Source organism: Malus domestica, chromosome 15, assembly GCF_042453785.1.
Source record: "Malus domestica chromosome 15, GDT2T_hap1".
NCBI lineage: Eukaryota > Viridiplantae > Streptophyta > Magnoliopsida > Rosales > Rosaceae > Malus > Malus domestica.
Window position 1 is genome coordinate 51,565,148 of NC_091675.1, and position 23,737 is coordinate 51,588,884.

A 23,737-nucleotide genomic window follows, 5' to 3' on the forward strand; every position below is an offset into this window, starting at 1 on the left:
TTCCAATTGGAATTCGCAAACTGGGTGTGCTCTATAGCTACCCCTTTGACACCTCTGATGTGCATCCATCTTTTTCTTTCTCTCCTGTTTCGAACACGTGGTGGCGATTTGGGGTCGGAGAAAGCTTCGGGCTTTGCTCAACTGGATTTGTGGGTTTTGGCTCAACGGACATGAGGCGGCTACTCTGGGGCTCTAGGTTCAAAGGGAGAGCGGGTTCGATCGGGTTTCTGGGGTTTGGTTTGAGGTCCAGTGAGGTTCGGTGGTGCAGGAACATTTCTAAGCTTCTCGACGTCAGCTCGGTGGGTGAGGTCAAGCTCAGCGTGGGTGCGGAGAACGAGGTTCGTGAAGCCTAGGGCTTGGAGCTTGCGGACAATGGCGGAGCCGACGAGGCTTCTGTTGCAACATGAAAGGGAGAAATGGAGAAAGGGATAGAGAATACGAGAGGAAAGGGGGGAGAGAGAGGGGAGGGATGGTGGTTTTGGGCACGGCGAGAGAGAGAGAGAGAAGTGAGGGGGAAGAAGGAGACTACATGTGGGTGAGGTTGGTTTTTAATTTTTTCTTTTCTTTTTTTTTTTTTGAAATTCTTTTAAATAATATTTTAAATGAATTAAAATAATTTTAATAATTAAATATTTTATTAGTTGTTTGACTATTTGCACAAGTTGACCGACATGTTAGCAAAATATAGGCCCTGCATTTGCCACGTCATCACATAACGGTCAATTTGACGGATTAATTAATGGAGGTTTGACATTGCAACGAATTCATAAATTAAGGTATGACATTGCAATGTTTAAAACATGAGGTATGAGATTGTGGTGCGACATATAGTTGAGGTAGCTTTGTGTAATTTACCCTAAAAACTATGGAACCCCATAAAATTGGTGACACCACTTGTACACCCTCAAGTTCGACCCTACTTTCTCTTTATGAGAAATAACAAATCATTTTCATTAGCGATTTTGTTTTCCAATGCTCTTTGCGAATTTCCTAGATATCATTAATCACATTGATATCGCATCTAGCTTTGAAAGTACCATTTACTAGAATGAGAAGTGTGGGATTTTTTTGTTCGCACAAGGCGTTTTAATTTTGGAAAATACCCACAAATAGGACAATTTCTTAATCTTGGGACAGAAATAGGACATTTCAAATATGCACACGACATGCACAACAATCGGACAGAAATAAGATTTTTCATACACCTTGAAATGACCAAATTGTCCTCCCATATAAATGGGTCATCTAAAAATTCCAGCTCTCATTTCTCATTTTGTAGAGAGAGAAACAGAGAGGAGAGAGAAAAAATCTCTATCCCCCAATTCTAGTTCAAAGAACCCTAACCCACCCATCTTCTTATCCAAGAGCTCTCTCTAACCCCCCCCCCCATCGTCTTCATCCAAGCTCTCTCTCTCTCTCTCTCTCTCTCTCTCTCTCTCTCCATTTTGAATATGCACAAGAGCTCTCTCTAACCTACTCATCTTCTTCGATTTTTACCTTTTCATTCGTAAGTTTTGTGAACTAGGTTTGCTTAATTTTTCTTTTTGGTTGATGGATTTTTGGAGTTGAAGTTCATTGGTTTGGTGTTTCTTGGAGGAGACCCAAATCCTTTCATTTTTATTTTTATTTTTTATCATTTCTCTTATTTATATGTGGATTTTCGTTTCTTCTATCTTCTCCCTTCCTTTGATCCCTCTCTCGATCCAAATTTATAAGCACTAAAATAGGGTTTGGCTTTTGCTGCAATTAAATGAAAAAAAATGTATTAATGGTCAGATGCCTTTTGGAGAAGAGATCAATTTGAGGGAAAAGAGAGAAATCAGAGTGGAAAGAAGGAAGAGAGAAGGATTTGGACGAAATTTTTGCTCTCTTCGTATTAAGCTCGCTCATACATTGTATGTACACTACATGCACATGACATGCATATGTTATGCTCACAGATCTGAGCTCAACCCAAAACCCATAGCTCACAGCTCTTTCTTCGAAATCAGATAAATGACCCTAAACTTTATATGAAGAATTGAAGATTCATTCATTTGAATTTGGTATCAAAATTGATTGGGTTCAAATATTTCAAGGATTTGAAAAAATTGCAGTTTGAATGGGCACGAAAGAACCCAACTGAATCAAAGGAAATTGTTTCACAAACTCGTTCGCTTTTTTCATATTTGCAGGGCTTGCCTCTAAATCAAAGGAAAAAGTAGTAAACTACATTAATGCGAAGAGTATTAAAGATGTAAATACCCACCATCTACACATAATACACTATATGCACAACACATGCACATAATATGTACAGTACTTGCACATGATATGCACAGAACGAGAGAAACTTTGACGGCAACATATTGGTATAGTGGATACATTTAAAACATAATGTTTATGTATATAAGGTTATAGTGATAGTTTGAAAAATCTTGTTACGTATATCAACCACCGCCTAACCGTGCATATGGAAAATAGGATACTCGTTATCGTTATTTCACAGACACGCATGACCCTTAACGTCCTCTAAGTTTTTTCTTAATTTTGTTTTTCGCCAAGGCTAGCTAGGTTGTGGTAATACTCGCCAAATTCTAAGATACAACATACGTGCATCATAACTAGTGAACATTCCCGCTTCTCATATTAAGATGTAGCCATGCACACCATATGCACATCACATGTACATTACGGAAAAAAATTCACAAATTTCTACAATTGAACACTTGAACCAGAAATTGTTCAATCCCAATCTTGTAGCACATCAAAACTTGAAATTTATTCCACAACCCATATACCCCAACATGAAACACAAACCCTAATTTAACTTATAAGTATTAATTCATCCTACAAACAACTCATTTATTCCCCATTTACTCCATAAATCATTGATGAAGGAATTTGAAACTAAACACCCTACCTTATTATGCCTGCCGAAGCTTGAGTCACCAAAAAAATGGAACTTTCCGACCAAAATAGAAAATACGGTACAAAACTCATCTCACTCTTCTCACCTCTCTCTTGCATCCCTTTGTTCGAAATCAGAGGTATAAGGTGAACACAAAACCCAGCTCACTCTTCTCACCTTTCTTTGGACTTCCATCTCTTCAAAATCGGAGCTCAGAGATCTGAGGAAGGGAGAGAGAGTAGAGAGAGGGAAAGTGAGAGGAGAGAGAGAGGAAGGGAGAGAGAGTAGAGAGAGAGAAAAAAAGAAAATAAGGGAGAGAAATGAAAAACACATTTATATGTGGGTAGTTTAGTAATTTCGATTTTGTACATGGTGTGCATAGCTTGTGTTTGTCCAGTTTGTCCTATTTATATCCCAAGATTAAGAAATTGTCTCATTTTGAAGTAATTCTCTTTAATTTTTTAAGATGCACCCGTATGCGGATAGGGTGCGGAACCCGAATTAGGGATATGTGGGAGGGGAAGACTAAATTGTGGGCCATAGTTCGCATGACAATTCCCCGAGTGGGTTATGTTGTTGTTTGCATCTTGGTCTATATAAAACACGTGGTCTGGTTTCCGGACTACGAAATTCTCCCTTACGTGAGACAACCACGTAGTGGAGGACACGTATAAACATGGTCCCCAACTTGCTTTTTTGTCATGGCGGAGTTCTATTTAACCTAATTTTCAAATGTGAAATATTTTATATTTCAATTACATGTTTTGGAAATATTTCAATTGAAGAACCCAATTTTCGCAGTTAAATACAACAGCTTCTTGATTGAGTTGGGTTCAACTTTTTCGTTGTATTCTTCTCCAGCATTGGATTAAGATCAAACAGTGAGTGACCGTAATTTAGTTCTAAGAGAACGGGCCTCTTGTGTTCATGAATTTTAGAAACACAGAAAATGGAATATCAACTATAACCACTACAATTTTCCTCGACAAGTAATTCACTACCGAGGTAAATTGACATATGTAGCAAGCCATCAAATTGATTTCGAAATTTGTAGGACTCCTATAGCGTAAACTGAATATATTGAAAACTAGTATGTAAACATTCCTAGAAGCCGGTTCAACTGAATTTCGGATTCGACGGCTAGATGGTGGGTTACAAGCTTACAGAGAGAGAACATCCCATGCTATACAAGAAATTTAGTATCATTCTGGCTCACGGTTAACATTATGGTCGCCTCTATTTAGTGCTGGATGCTAAGCCAATCTGCTCAGTTGGAGATGCGGTTCAAAAAATGGCCTATGTGCATATGAACAGACGGAGACGGGAGGTAGAGAATAATCGGCTAGCGCCTAGCTTTCTTACAACTGTTTAAGTACTCTCTGCAGATGGAACACTTCTCCTTGATCCCCACTCAACAACCTTCTCTCCAAACAGCAAGCAGTAAGCTGCCTGAGTAACCTCTCAAGATATGAATGCAAGCAACCGTGCGAAGAATCTTTCAGATTGGGATTTGTTGACAAGATCATTGCATTAACTGTGTCTGCTACAACTTCACGCTGAGACTCTTCAAGCAGATATCCAACTGATGATTCCCGTGGCCGTTCGTATGCCAGCAGAGAAACAAAGTGCTACAGATGGAGGTGTTGTAATGAATAATAAAAACATTAAATTTCAATGATAAAAAATAGAATGGGTCAAGTTCTATTGTGCTGCTTCCTAAAGAAGCACCAGAGAAACATGTAGCAACTCAAAACCAATACTACATGCAGACTAAAAAACACCATTAGTATGAGTTTGCCATTAGGCACTGTGTTTTCGTTCCTCAATGCAAAGTTATAAAATTAACAAATACTTACGAACTCGCATAGGTTTTTACTAATAATGAATCTCCCATATGTTCTAGAGATACATCAAACAAAATAAATATCCCATAGTTTGAAGGAATTTTCTGTTATTACCTGAACTAGGTCCTCAAACACGGGCAAGCCAAAGAACTTTGCCAATTCCATCCTCCCGTATTTGACAGCCTCCTCCAGCGCTCCGACCTACATAACAATTTTAAGTATCTCAAGGCAGACCAAAGAACTTTGTCATATTCGGGTAAGGTCACCAAAGCTGACGATCAGATGCTCCATAAAATAAACAAAAACCTGTTTATAAGCCAAGACCTAAAAGAAGTCAAGCGAATAATGCAGGCTGCAGCTGCTATTTGTGAACACTAAATCTAATGAGCCAGTTTGGTAACCCTTGAAAGTAGTATAATATATAGCCATCTGAAATGAAGTTACACAGTTCAATCCATGTTTCTAATTGTGATTTAATGGTTTCCTTCAACGCTTCAACACTGAAATGTAACAGGTATGCAAGAATTTCTTGTATCCTTCCAATTCATTTAAAAAGAATAACTTAAGTATTGTCATGATTTTATCCGTAATATTCATGTTTTTATATATCTGAAGTGATACTAAAGCTAATCTCATGCAAATTGGGGAAAACATACCCGAACAAGTTCAATAAACTTTTGACAGTGGAGCAGAAAGCATGTAGCCGATTTATCATCCTGCAGAAAGCAAAACTTAAGTAATGACCTTAGCAAAATAAGCATTATGACCAAAATTTAATTATAACAAAATTTAAGCATTGATCCTAAGATGGTTAAGAACAGTAACTTCATCAAATAGCACATAAGATAGAGCCAAAATTCAAAACCATATAAAATGCATTGTTATACACCTACAAAAAGAGTAAATAGTAAATTTATCTGTGATGCAGTAAGAAACTCATTGCATATATATAAAAACAGGAGAATCATAAAATGTCAACATATAAACATGTCAAATATACTGGAATTCATACTTATGTTAGAGTAATCAAATATTATCACAACCGTCAATTGATTTTTCTGCTACATAACAAAAGTTGGTTTAGTTAAGACCAGATGATCACACACTATATTCATTATTAGCATAAGTACTTTGTTAATTTAAAATATAGAAAATTGAAACTATGAGGAGGCCTCGTGTATTTCTCAAAACATTTTCTGCAAAAAATAACAGGACACCAATTTGTGGAAAAAAGAGAGTACAAGACACAATCAAACACATAGGAATTCACATGTTAAGTAGGTAAAGTAGGGGATCTGCAATTAAATGAAACAATTAGGAAACACTTTAACCCTCTTCAGACACACATTTTACAGAATTGACTGCATGTGCCAAGATCTGTTCAACATCGAGAGCAAAGAGTCACAGAAAAAATAAGATGGCCACCGAAAATTCATTTTGAAATATTAGACAGTCTACCTGAACAATTTGGGGATACCATTCACGGAGTTTACCAAGAGCAGAGTCGATCTCCCCATTCCTAATGAGCTTCATAAGCAGATAAAAGTGGTCAGCCAGGTGCAACTCTTATACTAAAAAGAAAAATAGCTCGGATACTAAGTACGTACAACAAAGGACCCAAAAACAAACAAAACAAAACAAAAACAAAAAACCCATATATTGAACTGATTCTGCAATGCTCCTGAACTCCCGAGCAGATAGTTTCGTAATACATCACTACAAACATTTCTTTACCATCACATTAAAGCCTTTTGAAATAATTTGATTAAATTAATTTTCCTATAAGTAATGCCATCCAATCAAGAGACTCAAGGTAACAGTAAAAGAAAAGGAAAGAAGCAACGTGTGAATGATTGGCATACTTTACACGTAGAATAAGAAGATTGGCTAAAAAAACACAAGCAGGTAAATATATCTGCAAAATGAATTGGGGGGGAAAAAAAAAAGCAGATGCGTTCATAGCCGATTTCAAGCAAACCTGACACACATTAACATTTCACATGAAACTATTCTACAGAGATAAGTTGTTAACCATGTAATAATGTAACATCTTCAAATACTTAAACAAGAAATTACAAAAAAAGACCCATGGCATATCTCATCCATATCATCATTTTTGTGTCATTGTAAATATATCAACAAATGAGAAATAAATCTTTTGCAACTCAGAGGCATTGCTAAAATCAGTATCCAAAGAAACTGCACATAGGTTATAACACCAAGTCAGGTACGCATCAATTCTTTGCTCATCTCATCAAGTCCCGTGGTTGAACAGTTGTATGAAACACTACACATCTCCAAAATATGGTTGCCCATCTAATGCATGCAAACTAGCCTAGGCAAAAGTTTTATTTAGTCCCAAATGACAAAGTTCAGTTTCTAATGGGACATATCTAGTCTCGGGTAAAATAGCCCAGGGCTCTTCAAGGGGCAAGTTTAATGTCGGCTCTTGCCCAAGGCTCTTGAAAGGTCAACATAGGAAGAAACTGGTAGCCAATGAAAACTAGCCACCTAACACTTTTTTGCCCCTAGCCTCTCACACCATTAGAACAACAAAATGTTGAGGGGTATAGATTTCATGAAAATGACATTTTGAGAGGCCAATAAAGCCCCTAGACCCTAGCTCTTGTCCTTTCCGCTAGACTTGCTCTAACAGCCACACATTTATTCTGGTTCCTTGTAACCTTTAAGTTCATCCAAACAACTGGGATTCCAAAACTTTTATGCAAATATGAGAGAAGCTCATAAAGGACTTTGTTCCAAACAAGAAAAGAAAGCAGAACACTATAGTAGTCAATCATTTACTTTAAAGTGATTGTAATTGAAATAAATCAATACCTGTCTAAGAGTCTTTCTCTCATTTAGTGCAAACACAATGTCCTGCTCATCAAAACCATTTTCTTGAGCTATATGTACTGGAGGAACAGTACTTTTACTAGCCACGTCAAATGAATTCAGCGTATCTTCATATCCATAATGTAGTAAGTAGGAGCGAACAATTCTGGTCAATAAAGTATTAATAAATTAACAATTGACACAAATCTTTAAGGAAATAAAATTTTTAAAATAAAATAAACAGTAAAATCGTGACAACATCAATTCCCAGGTAAACCTTCATATTGATTACGTTGCTAGAAATACAAGGAACTCACCAGCTCAACAACCTAGCATCCATCAAGTTCAACTTAAAAATTTTGAATTCATATTGATTAGCAGAATAGACAGGCCTATGACACCAATTGCAGCATATGTAGAAATTAGAATGCAGGAAATGCAACTTACTTAAGCATTAAAGTAACTTATTCACTCAAATTTCAAGCTACAGAGCTTGAACTGTGTTTTTCTACCAGCTGTACCCCGTCCAGGGAAGTTCAAGATCTCAAGGTAACCTATTGCTCCTTAATCCAGCAAGAGCTACATAAGCCCCATGTAGTTTACCAGATAAATCAAGTTGTCGGGCATTCCCGGCCACCAACCCGGTGCTTTCTTGTCCACGACCAGCTAAAGCTAAGTTTCATTAAAGAGCATTTATATGGGGCTCCTCAGGGAATTTCACTATTAACTGGGGAGGCAGGTCTTGTACAAATTGTCAAGGTTATCAATGCTACTTTTTATTTTACCGACCCGCAAAACACAACCACCTCTAACACCCTGAATTATCTAAATTCCAAGTTTATTTAAAATCTGGTTGAAATTTCAGTATCAGGGACTCAGGACAAGGAGCAGAATGATGACCTAAAAGAAAATATATCAAAAAGATTTGGGTTGTGTTAATCTAGCTATAACTATCACTGAACTGTGTCTAATCCCTCAGCCACACAAGTAAAATTTAATAAAATCTAAAACTAAACAACAAATCATATAATAAAGTACACGAGAAAACACAAAATTCAATTTTTAAAATCAATTACAGAGTGTCTATTTAACCAGTGACATCAGAGCATTCCCCCTTAAGGTATATCATATATGACTAAGACAAAATAAATTAGATGCCTTCATTCGAGATATTGAAAACTAATGTGTACTTACCCATGACTAACATTAGTTGGCAACGAAATTTTTTCAATTGACATTTGTTGCTTCATCCTCTCTTGCGCTTCAAATTCCTAATCAGATGTTAAAATAAATTTCGATTAGACAACATGATATAGATAATATTGCACAAGTATTACTATTTCAAAGTAATTGAATCTTCACAATTATAACCTGCATAATCCCTTATGAAAATGAAAAGCATAATATATATATATATATATAACAGAAATGAATGAGAGAAGCAACAAATCAGCGCAGCGTATAAATGTTACTCATTAAGGAACCCTTAATCCAACATAATTATTTAGGGTCTCTTTTATTTTTCCACTTAAAAAAGCCCTTTTCCTTGGCCTATACTTTCATTCAAAAATTAATTGTCCACTTAAGAATTACGAGTCCTTTATCCACTAAATGCAATCAATGAATCAAATGGTCCCACATATTTAAGCCGTTAAAAAAATAATGCATGATGGATTTTTATACCCTTTCTTCTCACATACTTGTCCACAACAAAGTTCTTAAAAATCTCAAAATGAGGGGCCAAAAGTTAAAGAGAAGAAAATGAACTCAATAGTCCAACTTCTGTTGCCCACAACTTTAAGGTCCTGTTTCGCATAACTGAATCTTCTGAATCCTAAGCTCACGTTGTGGAATAAATATCATAGGACTCTGTGGTTATTGGTTGCAATTATTTCCTTCTGTGTCTTTGGACATGCTGGCAAACCGAATCAACAAAGCGGTTTTTCTTATTCCAGTTGATTGATTTTTCCATGAATAAGAATCAAAAGTTACTAGCTTTAGTTAATTGCAAGAAGGGACACCAGTGGCATATTTACTCATTCCATAAAACTGAAAGATGTTATGAAAATTCATTCCTCAGAGAAGGAAAGCAACACTGTCAAAGCTTCTAGGTTTACAAACCCACATCTTGTGGGGTTTGGTAGCCTATGAGAAAGCAAAACCCAACCTTTATTCATAAAAGTTAAAAAGCATTCCACTGGGAAGCTATTCCCTGGGCTAGCCTACGATGGACAGCTAAAGAACATAGAAGGGTATCAAGGTTTTTGCCTCTTTACTAAGACAAACTGGACCTTATATAAAAAAACAATAAAAATGATTATCACTCATCTCAATCAAAATTTACGATTGAAATATTTTACAGACTGCCGATGGATAACTGTGATTGTGTACACTGACACAAGACATATTAAAAGAATCATAGTTCTTTGAATAGATAAGCAATGAAAAGTATATCTTGCCTTAAGATCAAACGCAAATGGTTGCTGCCCAAAGTTAACGTGTACCCTGCAGATTAAAATTAAGCACACATCTGATAACATGAGAATAAGAATCTGTACCATCTGAAGCTGACATGTACATGCACAAGCAATTGACTAATTACAAAAGATGAACAGAAGAGCTAAAATATTAGAAAAAAGATACTACATACTCCTCATTTTGGCTGTGTACAGCAATGGTAGGAAATAAGGGGCCCTTCATATCCTTGGGCACTGTTCCCACCACAGCACCATTTTTACTGGCACCAACATGAATGAAACAAAATCACATAAAACACCACTCTAGTCTCAAGAGAAGAAAAACCAAACAAAGTAGACAAGTCTTACGTGAAAAAGAATTCCTGTGAATCATAATTGATGCCACCTCCAACTATATCACCAGAGGTGTAGGTTGGGCCGAACGCCTCTCCCCTTCCATGTCCCCGATAAAGTAGCCCATCATCGCCATGATAGCCACAACTATTTGCCTCCCATCTGCTTCATGGAGGAAATAATTAACACAAATATCATGACTAGAATAACAGAATTTGCCAATTCAAATAGTAGTTTTCAAATCTCACAAAGAGTGTAAAACACAACACAACATGCAGAAAACAAAATGCTTCCTCTTTTGGTTTATCCTTCATTTCTACCCTTGGGTCCTCCCCGAAAAAATAAAATTAAGACAGGGAAGATCAAAAATTTACACCAACCCACTAAAACCTTTTCACCACTGCCTGTTTATCATGTATTGCCCACAGAGGAGAAATAAACTCCCAATTCACAAAAGTTCTGTGGTTCTCAACTTCTACTGTGAGGCTTTGTATCGTTTTTTCACCATTTGGCAGCTGTTCACAGGTATACAATTATTAATCCAATTAAGAACAGACAATTCACATTTCACACAATCAAAGGTCAGAAACAATTGTGCAAGCGAAAACTCGTCAACGATCACTTATCTGCCAGTAAGCCCTATTCACATTGACCTTCAACTAACTAACCTAACTAAATAGAACCAACATAACCAAAATAAGATTGTATCCCATAACTTCATAAGAAAATCTTTACCTTGCAAATTCCCAGTTGCAGATTAAAACAAAATATCACTTTAATTTCCTATTTCGATTCTTTCGGATCCTATCCAGTTTCACAAACACCAAGAAATGCAACAACTTGAATCCACCAAGAAATGCACCAACTTGAATCCACAACAAAACCCCAATACATCCGTTTGTACAATTTTATACACTTCCAAATTCCTTAAATTACCCCCCCCCCTAACACCTGTTACAGTTAATTTTCATTCATTTTCGGAGAAACCGAACAGACCCAATAAAACAACAGGGCTCACCCGGGCTGCCTCCGCATCTTGAAGCTCTCAGAAGTAAATCCAATGGCAATCTGACCCTTGGTCCCGGCATCCTTGACATAAATCTCAAAGTAGTAGACCAGCCGCTTGACCGGCGCCGGCTTGTTAGCCTGAACCATGCCGACGTCGTGGCCGTGAAGATTGACGTTGGTGTACTTGGCAGAGAGCTTATCTGGGGACACGACGAGGAAGCCGCCGGAGCTGTTGATGGTGTTGAGCTCCGTGGGGGCATCCTCGTCCTCGTCCATGTTGGTCAGGCCCCGAGCAGAGCGGAGCCGCGATTGCTCGAGGAACGACAAACCGAGGTCTCGGTCGCCGGCGTGGTTGTTTGTACCATTGTTGGAGTTGGTGGTGCTCATTGTTTGAATCTGAAACCCTGGAATTCAGCAATCATTTGGTGGAAAACGAAGAAACCTAAACCCTTTTCGTCGATTTGGGGACTTAGGAGGGAGGAGAGCAAGAGCAATGGGAATGATCTGTTACGGCACGCAGACGGAAAGAATCAAGATTTTTTTTTTTCCATGTTTTGTTCGTTCTATTTTTTTCTAAAGTTTTATTGTTTAAGAAAACTAGGTCCCACAAACTTACATCTTGGGTTTAGAGAAATGGTAAGGATACTCTCGTACGTACTCTTCATAGACTCTCTGATACCTTACAGTTACAGTTTTAATATTAATTTTCATATCAATATTATAAAATATTGTACTAAAAACATAAGGTGGCAGAGAGTTCACATCCCACTTTTGTGTGAGTCTCCTTAAAATTTCTCTCAATTTAAAATATTTGGTAAATCATATGATGTGATTATTAATGATTGGATACTTACTTAAGTGTTGACCAACATATTTATTTCGTATCAGTAACACATCACATGATTTGTAAATCTAACGACAAGCTGAGTCCCACACAAATATTTTTTCTACATAGGGCCAAAAAGTTCTCCTTGCCCATTTAAAAAGTAAACTAATAATAGAAAGAATGTCGCGCTCCATACATCCATTTTTTTTTTCACATTTTTTAATTTTAATCGTCAGATTAGATGATTAAATAAGATATCAAAGGTCTCTTCTCTTCATCATTTAGATTAATTTAGTGTAACTAAATTAATTATTTGTCAAATAATATTCATGAGTTTACGTAAATAAATCAATAACTAAAATGATAACAATTCTGTTTCCAAATAAATAAACATGCCATTATATATTAGATCCGATTATAAACCATTTTATTTTGAGTTTAGATCTTCTTTTTATTCGAAGAGGTTTTTTTTTTTTTTAAACAAACGATATTATCTACATTAAAGAATAAAAAGTATACATAGTCTCACAATATGTTAGCAATAACGTAATTCAAATTCATTTTTTACAAGAATAAGATCTTTTCAATTACAAATGTTTTTCACATCTTTGTAGAATAATTTACATTCAATTGCGTCCAAGAGTATACAAACGAAGTTGAGGTGTCATTATCAATATTATACCATTAAATACACGTGATCGTGCATTTGATTTCTAACACAGAACAATGGAAACAAATATCTCAAATTCTCTAGTAATAAAATACAAAGTTATTTAAAAGTTTTACGTGTCAAATCAAACATGCAAAACTTCAAATTTGGCTTGTTTGTTAAAAGAACCAGACTTGTCTTGACTCGAATCTATACGATCTGAGCTCGAGTGAACTACAGACGAGTTATTCAAACTCGAAATGACCTCGAGTTACTATTAGATGTATGTGTTAAAATATTTTACATCAGATGAAAAAATAAAAGTTTAAATATCATAACTTCATTTTAATTATACTGATGCCTTGACCCTTGTGTGATAAAACATTACATTTGTCTGTATGTGCAGGTTGTAATTAACGAGTTATAGACAATATCGATGTTGTTGGAAGTGAGCTTTTAGCTGAGTGCTCTCTTATGGATCACCCACGTATGATTCACTAATTGGATCCCACGTGAGGATGCGTGTTAAAATATACCACATTGGTAGAATGAGGGAAAAAAAAAGAATTTAATATCCAACTGCACTCCAACTGATACGAATCATTTTTGTGATGAAACCCCACATATGATGGCATACATGGACGGAGGGAGGTAAGGCCCAGTGAGGGCACATGCCCCCTCTCATCCCATTTTTTTCTACATTACAAATTATTCAATTAATCATTTCCATTTTTTTTGCTTTGCAAATTATTCAATTAATCATAGTAAAATAGTGAAAATCCTCTTTTAGTTTTTAAATGCACCTCCCTCCTTAATATTTTTCTCACGCACTAATGTTTAAACCTTGTTGAGTTGCATGTATTTAGTTAATTAATACAAATGAGCATTAGATTATCAACAATTAAAGACAAAATTAGATAATAGAGTAATAAAATTAGGCATTTTGTAATTAATTTTTTCAGCATTTGTAAAAGAAATAGCTTTATTTGTCCAAAAAATGAGCTCAAATTTTTTAAGGTGCCCCTCTTAGTTAAATTTTTGGCTTTGTCCCTGACGGCATATGCAGGTGGTAATTAACAAGTTAAGAACAATATTAATATTGTTGGAAGTAAACTTTGACTCGTCTCTCTGATAGTTTGACAGGGTGTGATTCAACTAATTTGAGCTAAAAGTCCAACATGGTGGCTAACCTTAGACTTGGAGCATTATCACTACTCCATTACTTAGAACAAGATTAATTATCAAAACAATATTTGTTTACTGAAAGTTGATCTTTGACCGTCTCCTTGATAATTTGACATTATATAATTCACCGAATTTCAGTTTAGAGTCCAAAATGGTGGCTAACCCAAGACTTGAGCATTATCACTACCTCCATTACTTAGAACAAGATTACCAATCCATTCCATTCCATCAATCCCAGATTAAGCCAACCAGCCAAACAAGAGATTAGACCGTAAGCCATGAACAATACTAAGCATCACTTCCTCCTCATATCATGCCCTTCCCAAGGCCACGTCAACCCCACTCTCCAGCTCGCCAAGCTTCTTATACAAACCCGTGGAGGGACACGTGTCACTTACGCCACCACCGACCGCGGCCTCACCCAAATCAAATCCTTCCCTTCCCTCCAAGGCTTATCATTCGCTACTTTCTCCGACGGGTTCGATGACGGCGTCGAACCGACCCACGACCTGGACCTCATCATGTCCAAGATTAAGCGCGTGGGATCACGCACCCTAACCGCCCTGATTCAAAAATTGTCTGCCTCCTCCGACGGCGGCGACGGCGAGCCTGTTACTTTCCTCATCTACGCCGTCCTCCTCCCTTGGGCCGCTCAAGTGGCAGCTGATCTCGGCATACCCTCCGCTTTCTTCTGTATACAGTCCACCACTTCCTTTGCACTTTGCCACCATTACTTGACTTACTTTCACAAGTGCTGTTCATTTCCAAGCTCCATAACAATTGATGGGTTGCCCCCCTTTGCCCCCCAAGAACTGCCTTCCTACCTCCTCCCAAGCAGCCCACATGCTTCGATCGTCCCTACCTTTCAGGCACACATCCAGGCCCTCGAACAGGTCAATGTCAAACCCTACCCCAATTTCGTGCTGCTCAACACTTTCGATGCCTTGGAAGAGACGGCATTGGAAGCGATCCGATCACACATGAAGAATGCGAATGTGGTTCCGGTTGCGGTTGGCCCATTGGTTTCGAGTTCCAGTGATGCCGATTTTCGCTGTGACTTGTTTGACAAGTCTGGGGACGACGATTACCTACAATGGCTTGATGCCAAACCAGATTGCTCTGTTGTTTATGTGTCATTTGGGAGCATGGTGGTGTTGAAGAGGGATCAAATTGAAGAGATGATGAATGGACTGGTCGACAGCGGACTCCAGTTTTTATGGGTTATTCGCACTTCGGAGAATGGAGATGATCGGAGCATGACGATGATGATAGAGGAGAGATTAAAGAGTAAGGAGCAGGGGTTAGTGGTGCCGTGGTGTTCGCAGGTGGAGGTGTTGGGGCACAAGTCAGTCGGGTGTTTTGTGACGCATTGTGGGTGGAATTCGACGTTGGAGAGCTTGGTAGCTGGGGTTCCAATGGTGGGTTGCCCACAATTTTCAGACCAGAACACAAATGCGAAACTGGTGGAGGAGGTGTGGGGGACTGGACTGAGAGCCAAATCGAATCACGAGGGAGTGACTGAAGGTGGAGAGATCAAGAGGTGCCTGGAGATTGTGATGAGAGGTGAAGAGATCAAACGGAATTGTCAAAAATGGAAAGGCTTGGCTAATGAGGCTCTCAATGCAGATAACTACAATCTCAGGCACTTCATTGCAGGGTTGGGATGAAATAAAACTCCAATCCTATGGGCGGGCGCGCCAGAGGCGGTTGAGGCAGCGTGCACACACGCTTGCACCTATTCGACTTTCTTTCTACTCTACTCTTTTCTTTTGTTTTTGCTAAATATCTTCATCCGAGCGTGTAATCTCTAATTTCCTTAAAAACTTCTTAGGATGAAATGGGTCAGATATATTACATGTATGAAGTATTCTACATTTACGCAATCTACAAATGTCATCGACCCTTTATACACTGCACAAAACTTACACTAGCGGGAATCATCATATCACAAAATCTCTATATACATATTGAGAATACTAAATTCACTAATCCACCTAGCGCTAGCTAGCAACTTTTTTAAACCAAGTACGCAGAAGCAGCTCTTACCACATTTGCTGATTTCTTTCTTAACATACATTTCCAAGCATATTTCCTCTTCTCCCACCTTGCTGCTCTCTTTTTTTTATACATCATCCCTCGATACTTTTGTAGATCCTTCAACCAACTAGAATAATCCCTCCCAGGTTCGCACGCAATGAAGTCCGCTAACTCCTCTATCTCAGATTCCTGGGATCTTCCTAGTAAGAGATTGAGAAAAACCTTCCCGTTGCAGGTTTCCTCTGTTTTCTCTTCAATGCCATCACTAGATTCCGTTGTGCACCTCATGATGCATGCATTTTCCGTAGTTTCTGCTACCTCGCTCTGTGATCTCCGATGGGAGTTTGTGAGAGAAACTTTGCTGTAAAATGAGGGAAGATTGATTTAATTGAAGAGAAGAGATAACCAACATCAGACAAAAGTACTTGATTGAATTGAATTGAATTTATTCAAGTGATTGCAAGAAGTCTGTCAATATATAAAGCTAAATCTATCGAATCCTCCTTTTCTTTATCGAAAGCAGAATGTTTTATGATCAGATGCAGCATTTTTCTTTTACTGGATTACTGGAGATCTATAGCATGAAATTCCTTGCCTCCAAGGACTACCAATATTATGGTTCACTAAATGTCAGAAATCAATGGCCAGAGAATATCATAGCTAAAATCTAAAAAAAAATATAAGAACCTGCTCAGCTAGCCGCTACTGAAATCTAATGACGGCTACATTATGATCTCGTTATATTTTTCTGGTTTAAATTGAGAAGAGTCGAGCATATTTACAGTCAACTAGATGCGACCCACCCAAATTTCTGTTTGATTTGGCGAGAAAATATTTGTATGGCAGAAATATTTTGTCGCTGGTGTTAAAAAACTTAATACAGAACTATGCTATATGGTGCACAATATTATTTTGTACCTCAAGTGAAGTGTTTGAATTTTCTGAAATTTCGATGCAACTCTTCTGGTAGATTTCTTTTTCGCCAAGCCCTGCATAGTGTAACATATGTCATTTTTAAATGTACATAATAAGTTCAAAGAATTAAAACATTTATCATTTTTTGTCTTACCAGTATCGAGAATGAAACAAAAACACATCAATTAAACTCGAAAAGGTCATAAAAGAAAAACAAAGCTCACCCCTGTAATCTTGTCTGAAGGCAATCCAGATGAAGAAGTTCGTGAGCCAGAGAGTAGAAGTGAGCTGAGTGCAACCATATCACCATCTTCGTAAACATATAGATTTAATAGTGACATGATTGTAGATATGCAGCCCTTAACTAAGAAATCAATCCCACTACCAAAACCCAAGGACAGCAAGCCTGAAAAGTGCAGAAGCATCCACTTGGAAGCCTTATGCATCGACGGGTGGGTGTTCATCATGTCTAATAAGAACTTTTGATTAGGTAGAGACACATTGAACTGGTGAAAACAGCCAATGACACCCACTATGAAATCATATTCCTTTGAAGAAGCGTCTTTTAAGGTTTTTGGAGAGCCCAAATGCCCACCATGCCTTAGACACCAAATAGCTTTCAACAACGAAGTACTCATTAACTTCAATATGGAAGCAAGAAGATAAATATCTTGGGGACTCGTATCCCCTTTTCTATACAGCACACTATCACCAACACCACAAGAAAAACTTCCATGTATTATGCTTCGCAAGACGGACACTATATCATCTTTACATGATTCATCAAAAACATGTTGGCTCTCATTTATGTATGCAACAGCAGAATCCATCAGGTCAGATTTTGTTCCACAGAACATATCGCGCAAATACGAGTCCCATAACGAATCAGAATGGGTAACTAGATCACACATTTTATCTCTCGTAACTTGTTGAATATACGATTCAAATGAAGGTTGACAACTTCTCCCTAGCATACGTGAACCGGTAGAAGAAGAAGAAGAACATTTAACACCCAAACGATGGAAATCCATAAGTGAACTAGACATGTGGCTGGTATATAAAAGGACAGACCTTTCAAATGCTGTTAGGTAGCAGTCCATAAGTCTAAGATCTGGTCTAGCATTCAAAGACATGTCTACATCAATAGATTCAGAAACCAATAAAAACAAATGTGTCTGCAACATTTTGGGTGCTGACAGCATGATGGGGTTGAGAAGCAATATCACTGTAGCTTTCAGGCTCAGTTCGGGAACTCTACAATGCTTCCCGAAATCACAGAATAATCTTTTGAGGAAGTTCCTATATGCTCGCTTTCCATAAACTGACAAGATAAAATGGGCAGAAATCACCTCCAGAACACTTCCAATATCACCTTTGACAGCGTGGCACCGAAACAGCATTTCAGTTGTGCATGAAGAAGAATCAACAAGAATAAAGTACTCTCTCAGCAATCTACACATTACAAGTTCATCTGCAAATATCTAAATACAATTATGCTACCATCAGTTGTGTATAGATGCAATAACTCTTACAAAAGTACTTATTTTAGAATGGCGTGAGAACTTCACATGGAAGAATGACACAAAGGATATTTGAAATGGAATTCTTCTTGAACTGCCAAAAAAAAAAAATATATATATATATATATACAGCTGACGATTGCAAGATTGTCCCCAAAGTATTCAATATGTTTATTCATATCCTGATCTTGTAAATATATAACATTGGTAATTTGGTAAATTTATATTGTACTTACTATCTAATAGCAATCAATATCATATTAAGTAAAACAAAATAGAAGGAAGACGAAACAGAGAAATTCATATCCAACAAACAAGTTATAATGTGTTACTATGTATACTTTCAAGACCAGTATGAGAAGAAATGCAAACACCACCATATCATATCACTGTATGGGTTGAAAGCATAGCTGACATTCCAATAGCTCTAAAGGTTAAAAGTTATTGAATGTTTACCTCGAGCACGGCAGATAGTGCAGGACACCATGGATCAGAAACCTCTATCAAACATAAGGAAGAAACAAAATCTTCGGAAACAGTAGTAGAAGAACCAACAGCATCAGTGAACGTGCATCTGGAAGAAACAAACTTCTGAAAGGTGACAGAGTTGTTTTTCTCATCTCCTCCGCTTGTAACCAAAGAAATCAATTTCCGTAGTACAGAGAGAAGAAATTGGGTTTTCTCCACTAGGATAGTAGGGTCAGCCAAGGTCAAGACTAGGATGCAACATCTCAGAAGCAGCGGTAGTTCATCAGGAGCGGCCGACATATCTGTGTGGGAATCAACGTGCCTCGGTCCCCTTGTTGCAGATACATCACATAAAGCGGAAAAGAACAGTTTAAACCTCCTATCTAGCTCTTTGTACAAAACATAAATGAGACATTGTATATCTCCAAGTTTCACTTCAACCCCGCCATTATTGAGAGCACCTTCAAAGTTCGAAAAGTGCATTGTTTCATTTCGCGACAGCGGGGCAAGTAGAAAGCACAATCTTTTCAAAAGAGGCATCTTCAGACCCTGAAATTGAACACGCTAAGAATCAATCAACGCGTTTATCTACATAAATATAAGTTCCTATGTCCACAAATGACACAAACATCCATCAATGTTCTACAACAAAGCAACACTGAGGCTACACCCGTTTCGGCGGAAATGAATTTCCCAATTTCCTTCTCAATCCTCTTACAATTCGCCTCTGATTCTACAAAATTATGACCCTGGACAGTCTCTATCCAAACAAAACCATAAATGCAGAAGTGACAGGTGAGCCATACGACCTAAAAGAGAATATGAAACAACAATGCAATGTAAGATGGAGATGGAGTACCTCAGGGGATTGAATTGCAGAGATTAGGGTTTGGAAGTTGAGAGGGGGAGTGTGATTGGGAGTTGGGGCTTCTTCCATTGCAGGGCTGCGGCGCTTTCTGTGCCTCTTGCTCTTCGAACCCATCTCTACGTTCTGCAGAAACGCACGGAATCTCAGAAATTATCGGCTTTCGCTTACAAATGGGCGCCAAACCGACACCACTTTCGGAAGACTAAATATGAAAACCTAAGAATTCGATAGTTCAAAAAGCCTTATATTTTTTCCCGCACCCTATTAATTTCAGCCATTTGATTTACTTTTATTTTATTCAATCAAACAATTAAAAATACTTGTAAGAAAATCTCCAACCTTTGAATTAAAATATAAAATTTTTAAATACAAAAAATTTAAGTTTTAACAAGAAATAATTTTTCTTCTCCAACTTTTTTTATTAAAGTTTTCTTCTTAACGTCGTCCGATCAAAAAAGAGTCATTGGGATTGCACATGGGTGGTCGATAATCCCAACAAGTTGGGCCCACTTCTGCACAGCAAGGTCCTCTTGGACCTGGCTTCTCTGCCCTCCCACTTCCCATACACTCTCATCCCCTCCTATTTGTGCGGTTACGGTTAAGTCACGTCAACATTTTATATTACTATTGTTTTTTGTCTTATTATCTCTATAAAAAAATCAATATAAAATGTTAGCGTGGCTTAACCGTGACCATACAAAATAAGAAGGGATGAGAGTGTATAGGAAGTGGGAGGTGGAGAAATCGGGTCTGGTCCCCTTTGCCTTGCTTTTGGCTCGTTCTATTGCGTTCGGAGCATAGCTTTTCATTTGCTTCCTATTTTCTCGCGCGTTCACGCGTAGGCTGTGCCCCAGGCCATTCACTTCGGTCGGTTTCTTCGCTTAAATTTGCCCCAAAAATCAGTTTAACCCAATACTGATTTTTGGTCTAAGGTTGGAGCGAGTTAGGGAGAGATTTAGAACTTAAATTTTAGGTTCTAACCCAAGGGTTATAGTTAGTCTAAGGAAGAAAATAGGGTTCTCTAAACTTATCGATAACTAATAGCAAGTCCAGCGTTTGTAGTAGCCCGATGGACTGACTGCTTTTTCTATCCAATTGCCCTAGCTCCTTGCTCCAGCCCATGCGGGCGATTGGGTTGAGGGGGGCCCGAGTGAGAGGGCGAGCTCGAATCGCATACCCGAGTGCATTAGGCCTAGCTGATGCAAGGCTGATGTCATCCTAACGTCAACCACATTATAAAATTAATGAAAAGGTAAAAAAATTTAATAAATTAATAAAAAAGTAAAAAAAGCAATAAAAATGTAAAAAAAATTTTAAAAAGTAAACAATTAATAAAAAATCCGAAAAAAAAATTAACAATTAAAAAACATTTTAATTTTTCTATAAATATCTTATCATTATCTTCCACATTACACCACAATTTTATATTTTCTCAAATACTTTGGGTTGTAATTTCTTATTTAATGAAACGTGGTACAACGAGACCGATTAAAAATCATATCCGAAATTTGAAATAAAAATATTTTTTTATTATTTTATAAAATAAAAATACTAATATTTTATTGCATATTGCCATGTGTCACAACCCGTCCCAAATATTTAATTCTGACAATGTGAATTGACTATGATACCCTTGAACGTGAGTGTTGTGGTTGTATTATGCATGATAGGGGTGGTTCAAACTTGCATTTCTCCTTAATCTTTGGACAAAAATTGGACTAAGTTTATGTGGTTTTGATTAGTGAACCACGTGGACCACTCACACACACACACCATTCCTCTCTCTTCTCTCCCGTGCTCTATCCTCTCTCGGACTCATTCTCTCTCCTTCCCTCATGTACGAACAACATCAAATTCAAAAGAAAACTTGCAGATCGAAGGTTTAAAGGACACCATTGTGTTCCTGAGGTCCATATGAGTTGAATGGTACCATTTCTAGGTAAAGACTCCTTCAAAAACCCTAGTTTCCTCGATCTCTGATTATGGAATTATTCATGCAAACATAAAATCTTATGTTTTTGGGAATTTGGAGCTTATAGGTAGCTTAAGGAGGTCCTCACGAGGCTAGGAGTGGTTCGTTGGAAGAAATTGAACGTTGGAATAGCAAGAACGGCAAGTTGCAGGATTTGGTTAGAATATCGAGGAGTTTTCCAGCGAATCTCGTGGGATTTAGGTCCTAAAACTTGTATGGGTTTTTTCTAATTGTTCTAAGCTTCATTTTGACATAAAATTCGTGAAATTTGGTTGAATATCGAGTGAGATATCAAGGTTGCAAGTTTTGCCCAGTTTCCGACGCCGGCGACGGTGGCCTGAGGTTTGAGGTTAGGAATGACGGAATATTCCATCAACTTTGACGGAATATTCCACGGCGTCAGTTAACTTTAACGGTTTCTGTTACTATTTAAAGGAATATTCCTAATGGCGTCACTGTTGCCGTTGCTGTGCCAGGCACGTGCCCGCGCATGGGCGGCGCGTCTGGCCGTGCCTTAGTCGGCGCGTGGCGGCGCGTGGGTGGTCAGAAAATTATTATAAAAATATAGGGATGTTCGTGGAGTTGTGTAGATCACATTGGTATATTCAAACACCCAATTTGAGCATTGTATGAGAAGTTATTAGCTAGTTTTACCTATGTGGTTTAAATAACGTTTTTATAGTTAATACGCATATAGGTGAGACTTATCCCGAGGACGAGCGCGTTCAAGGGCGACTCGAGGGCTACGACCCTTCGACATACTAGTGAATGGGCTTTTGGTTTTTAGTATATATTAATATACTTGATATTTTCCCATAAAATATGTTTAAATAAGAGTATGCCTTGAATGCCATGCATATAAATTTATAATTCGTATATGAATTGATATATGATGCATTATATATATAATTGTGGTGCTGCGGATGCTCAGGTAAGCTCAGGTGAGTTATGTTTGGTTATGTGAATTATCGATGATGTGATATGTGACTGAATAACGTTGAGCTCATAAAACTGCACCTAGGGTGATAGTGATTTAGCCAGAGATATGGCACATGCCTGTATAAAATGTCATCTCCAGCACCATATGCTCATATTGGATCCAACTTAGGTGCACAGTCTTGTCGTACAGACCTTTACTATGGTTCTGACTTGTAGGTGATCGGTGCTTTATCGCCCATTTATTATGTAAGAGTAGTATTGAGCATAATTATATTACACCCAGTATTGTCGTACAAACCTTTTCATTTGGTTCTGACTCTTGTGCAGTATAATGCCGTATAGGTCATTGTATTGACTTCGGCTAGATATTTATTCGTATAGTTCTTATCCTTAATGCTTCCGCACTGTGCACATGGCTACGTCACCCTCAAGTGACGGCTAGCATGCCTTGATCTCGGTCGGGGTGTGTCACCATGGCTATTCAGTTTAGGGGTGGAGATGCAAAAGGCAATTAATGTTCATTAAAGGCAATTACTATTCATTGGAGGGGATTCAATAGGCAATTGCCCTGGGGGGCCTTTCCTACACTGGAGCTGCTCTAAAAATACAAAAAAGTTGTCGCTTAGTATTGTGATCTAGTGGTAGTCGTAGCTGAAATGCCTTGTGTTCGAATCTGGTAAATGATGAGTTCGAATCATGACTCGTTTGGAAGTTCTTTTAAAATGACTAAAAGCCGCTTTTAGAGAAAATATTTTTGGGTTTCAATTCCAAAAGCACTTGAAGTGCTTCTTGCAACAAACACTTCAAGTATTTTATCAGGATTCACTTGTATTTTTATAAAAGATTGGTTCAAAAAATATTTTCATTAAAAGCATTTTCAATCATTTTAAAAGCCCTTACAAACGAGCCCTCAATTTATTTCTCCACCCTTTAGTGTAAATAGATATTTATATGAAAAAATAGTAATAAGA

General features: G+C 37.7%; 3 protein-coding genes across 3 annotated transcripts; 1 reads left to right on the forward strand and 2 right to left on the reverse strand.

Moving 5' to 3' along the window:
- Positions 1–3,952: 3,952 nt before the first annotated feature.
- On the reverse strand, positions 3,953–11,983 carry LOC103402270 (ran-binding protein M homolog). The gene is made up of 10 exons (XM_008341009.4): positions 11,398–11,983; positions 10,395–10,541; positions 10,220–10,306; positions 10,029–10,074; positions 8,764–8,840; positions 7,573–7,735; positions 6,193–6,261; positions 5,391–5,450; positions 4,849–4,935; positions 3,953–4,518 (listed from the first exon to the last, which is right to left on the reverse strand). The coding sequence occupies exons 1-10, from the start codon at positions 11,772–11,774 to the stop codon at positions 4,249–4,251; spliced, it is 1,383 nt and encodes a 460-aa protein (XP_008339231.2). The 5' UTR covers positions 11,775–11,983; the 3' UTR covers positions 3,953–4,248.
- Positions 11,984–14,133: 2,150 nt separating this feature from the next.
- Positions 14,134–15,958, forward strand: LOC103402269 (phloretin 4'-O-glucosyltransferase-like). The gene has a single exon (XM_008341008.4). The coding sequence runs from the start codon at positions 14,326–14,328 to the stop codon at positions 15,712–15,714; it is 1,389 nt and encodes a 462-aa protein (XP_008339230.2). The 5' UTR covers positions 14,134–14,325; the 3' UTR covers positions 15,715–15,958.
- LOC103402268 (uncharacterized) lies at positions 15,859–20,096 on the reverse strand. Its single transcript, XM_008341007.4, has 5 exons — positions 19,847–20,096; positions 18,976–19,536; positions 17,224–18,480; positions 17,003–17,073; positions 15,859–16,445 (listed from the first exon to the last, which is right to left on the reverse strand). The coding sequence occupies exons 1-5, from the start codon at positions 19,967–19,969 to the stop codon at positions 16,064–16,066; spliced, it is 2,394 nt and encodes a 797-aa protein (XP_008339229.2). The 5' UTR covers positions 19,970–20,096; the 3' UTR covers positions 15,859–16,063.
- Positions 20,097–23,737: the final 3,641 nt, after the last annotated feature.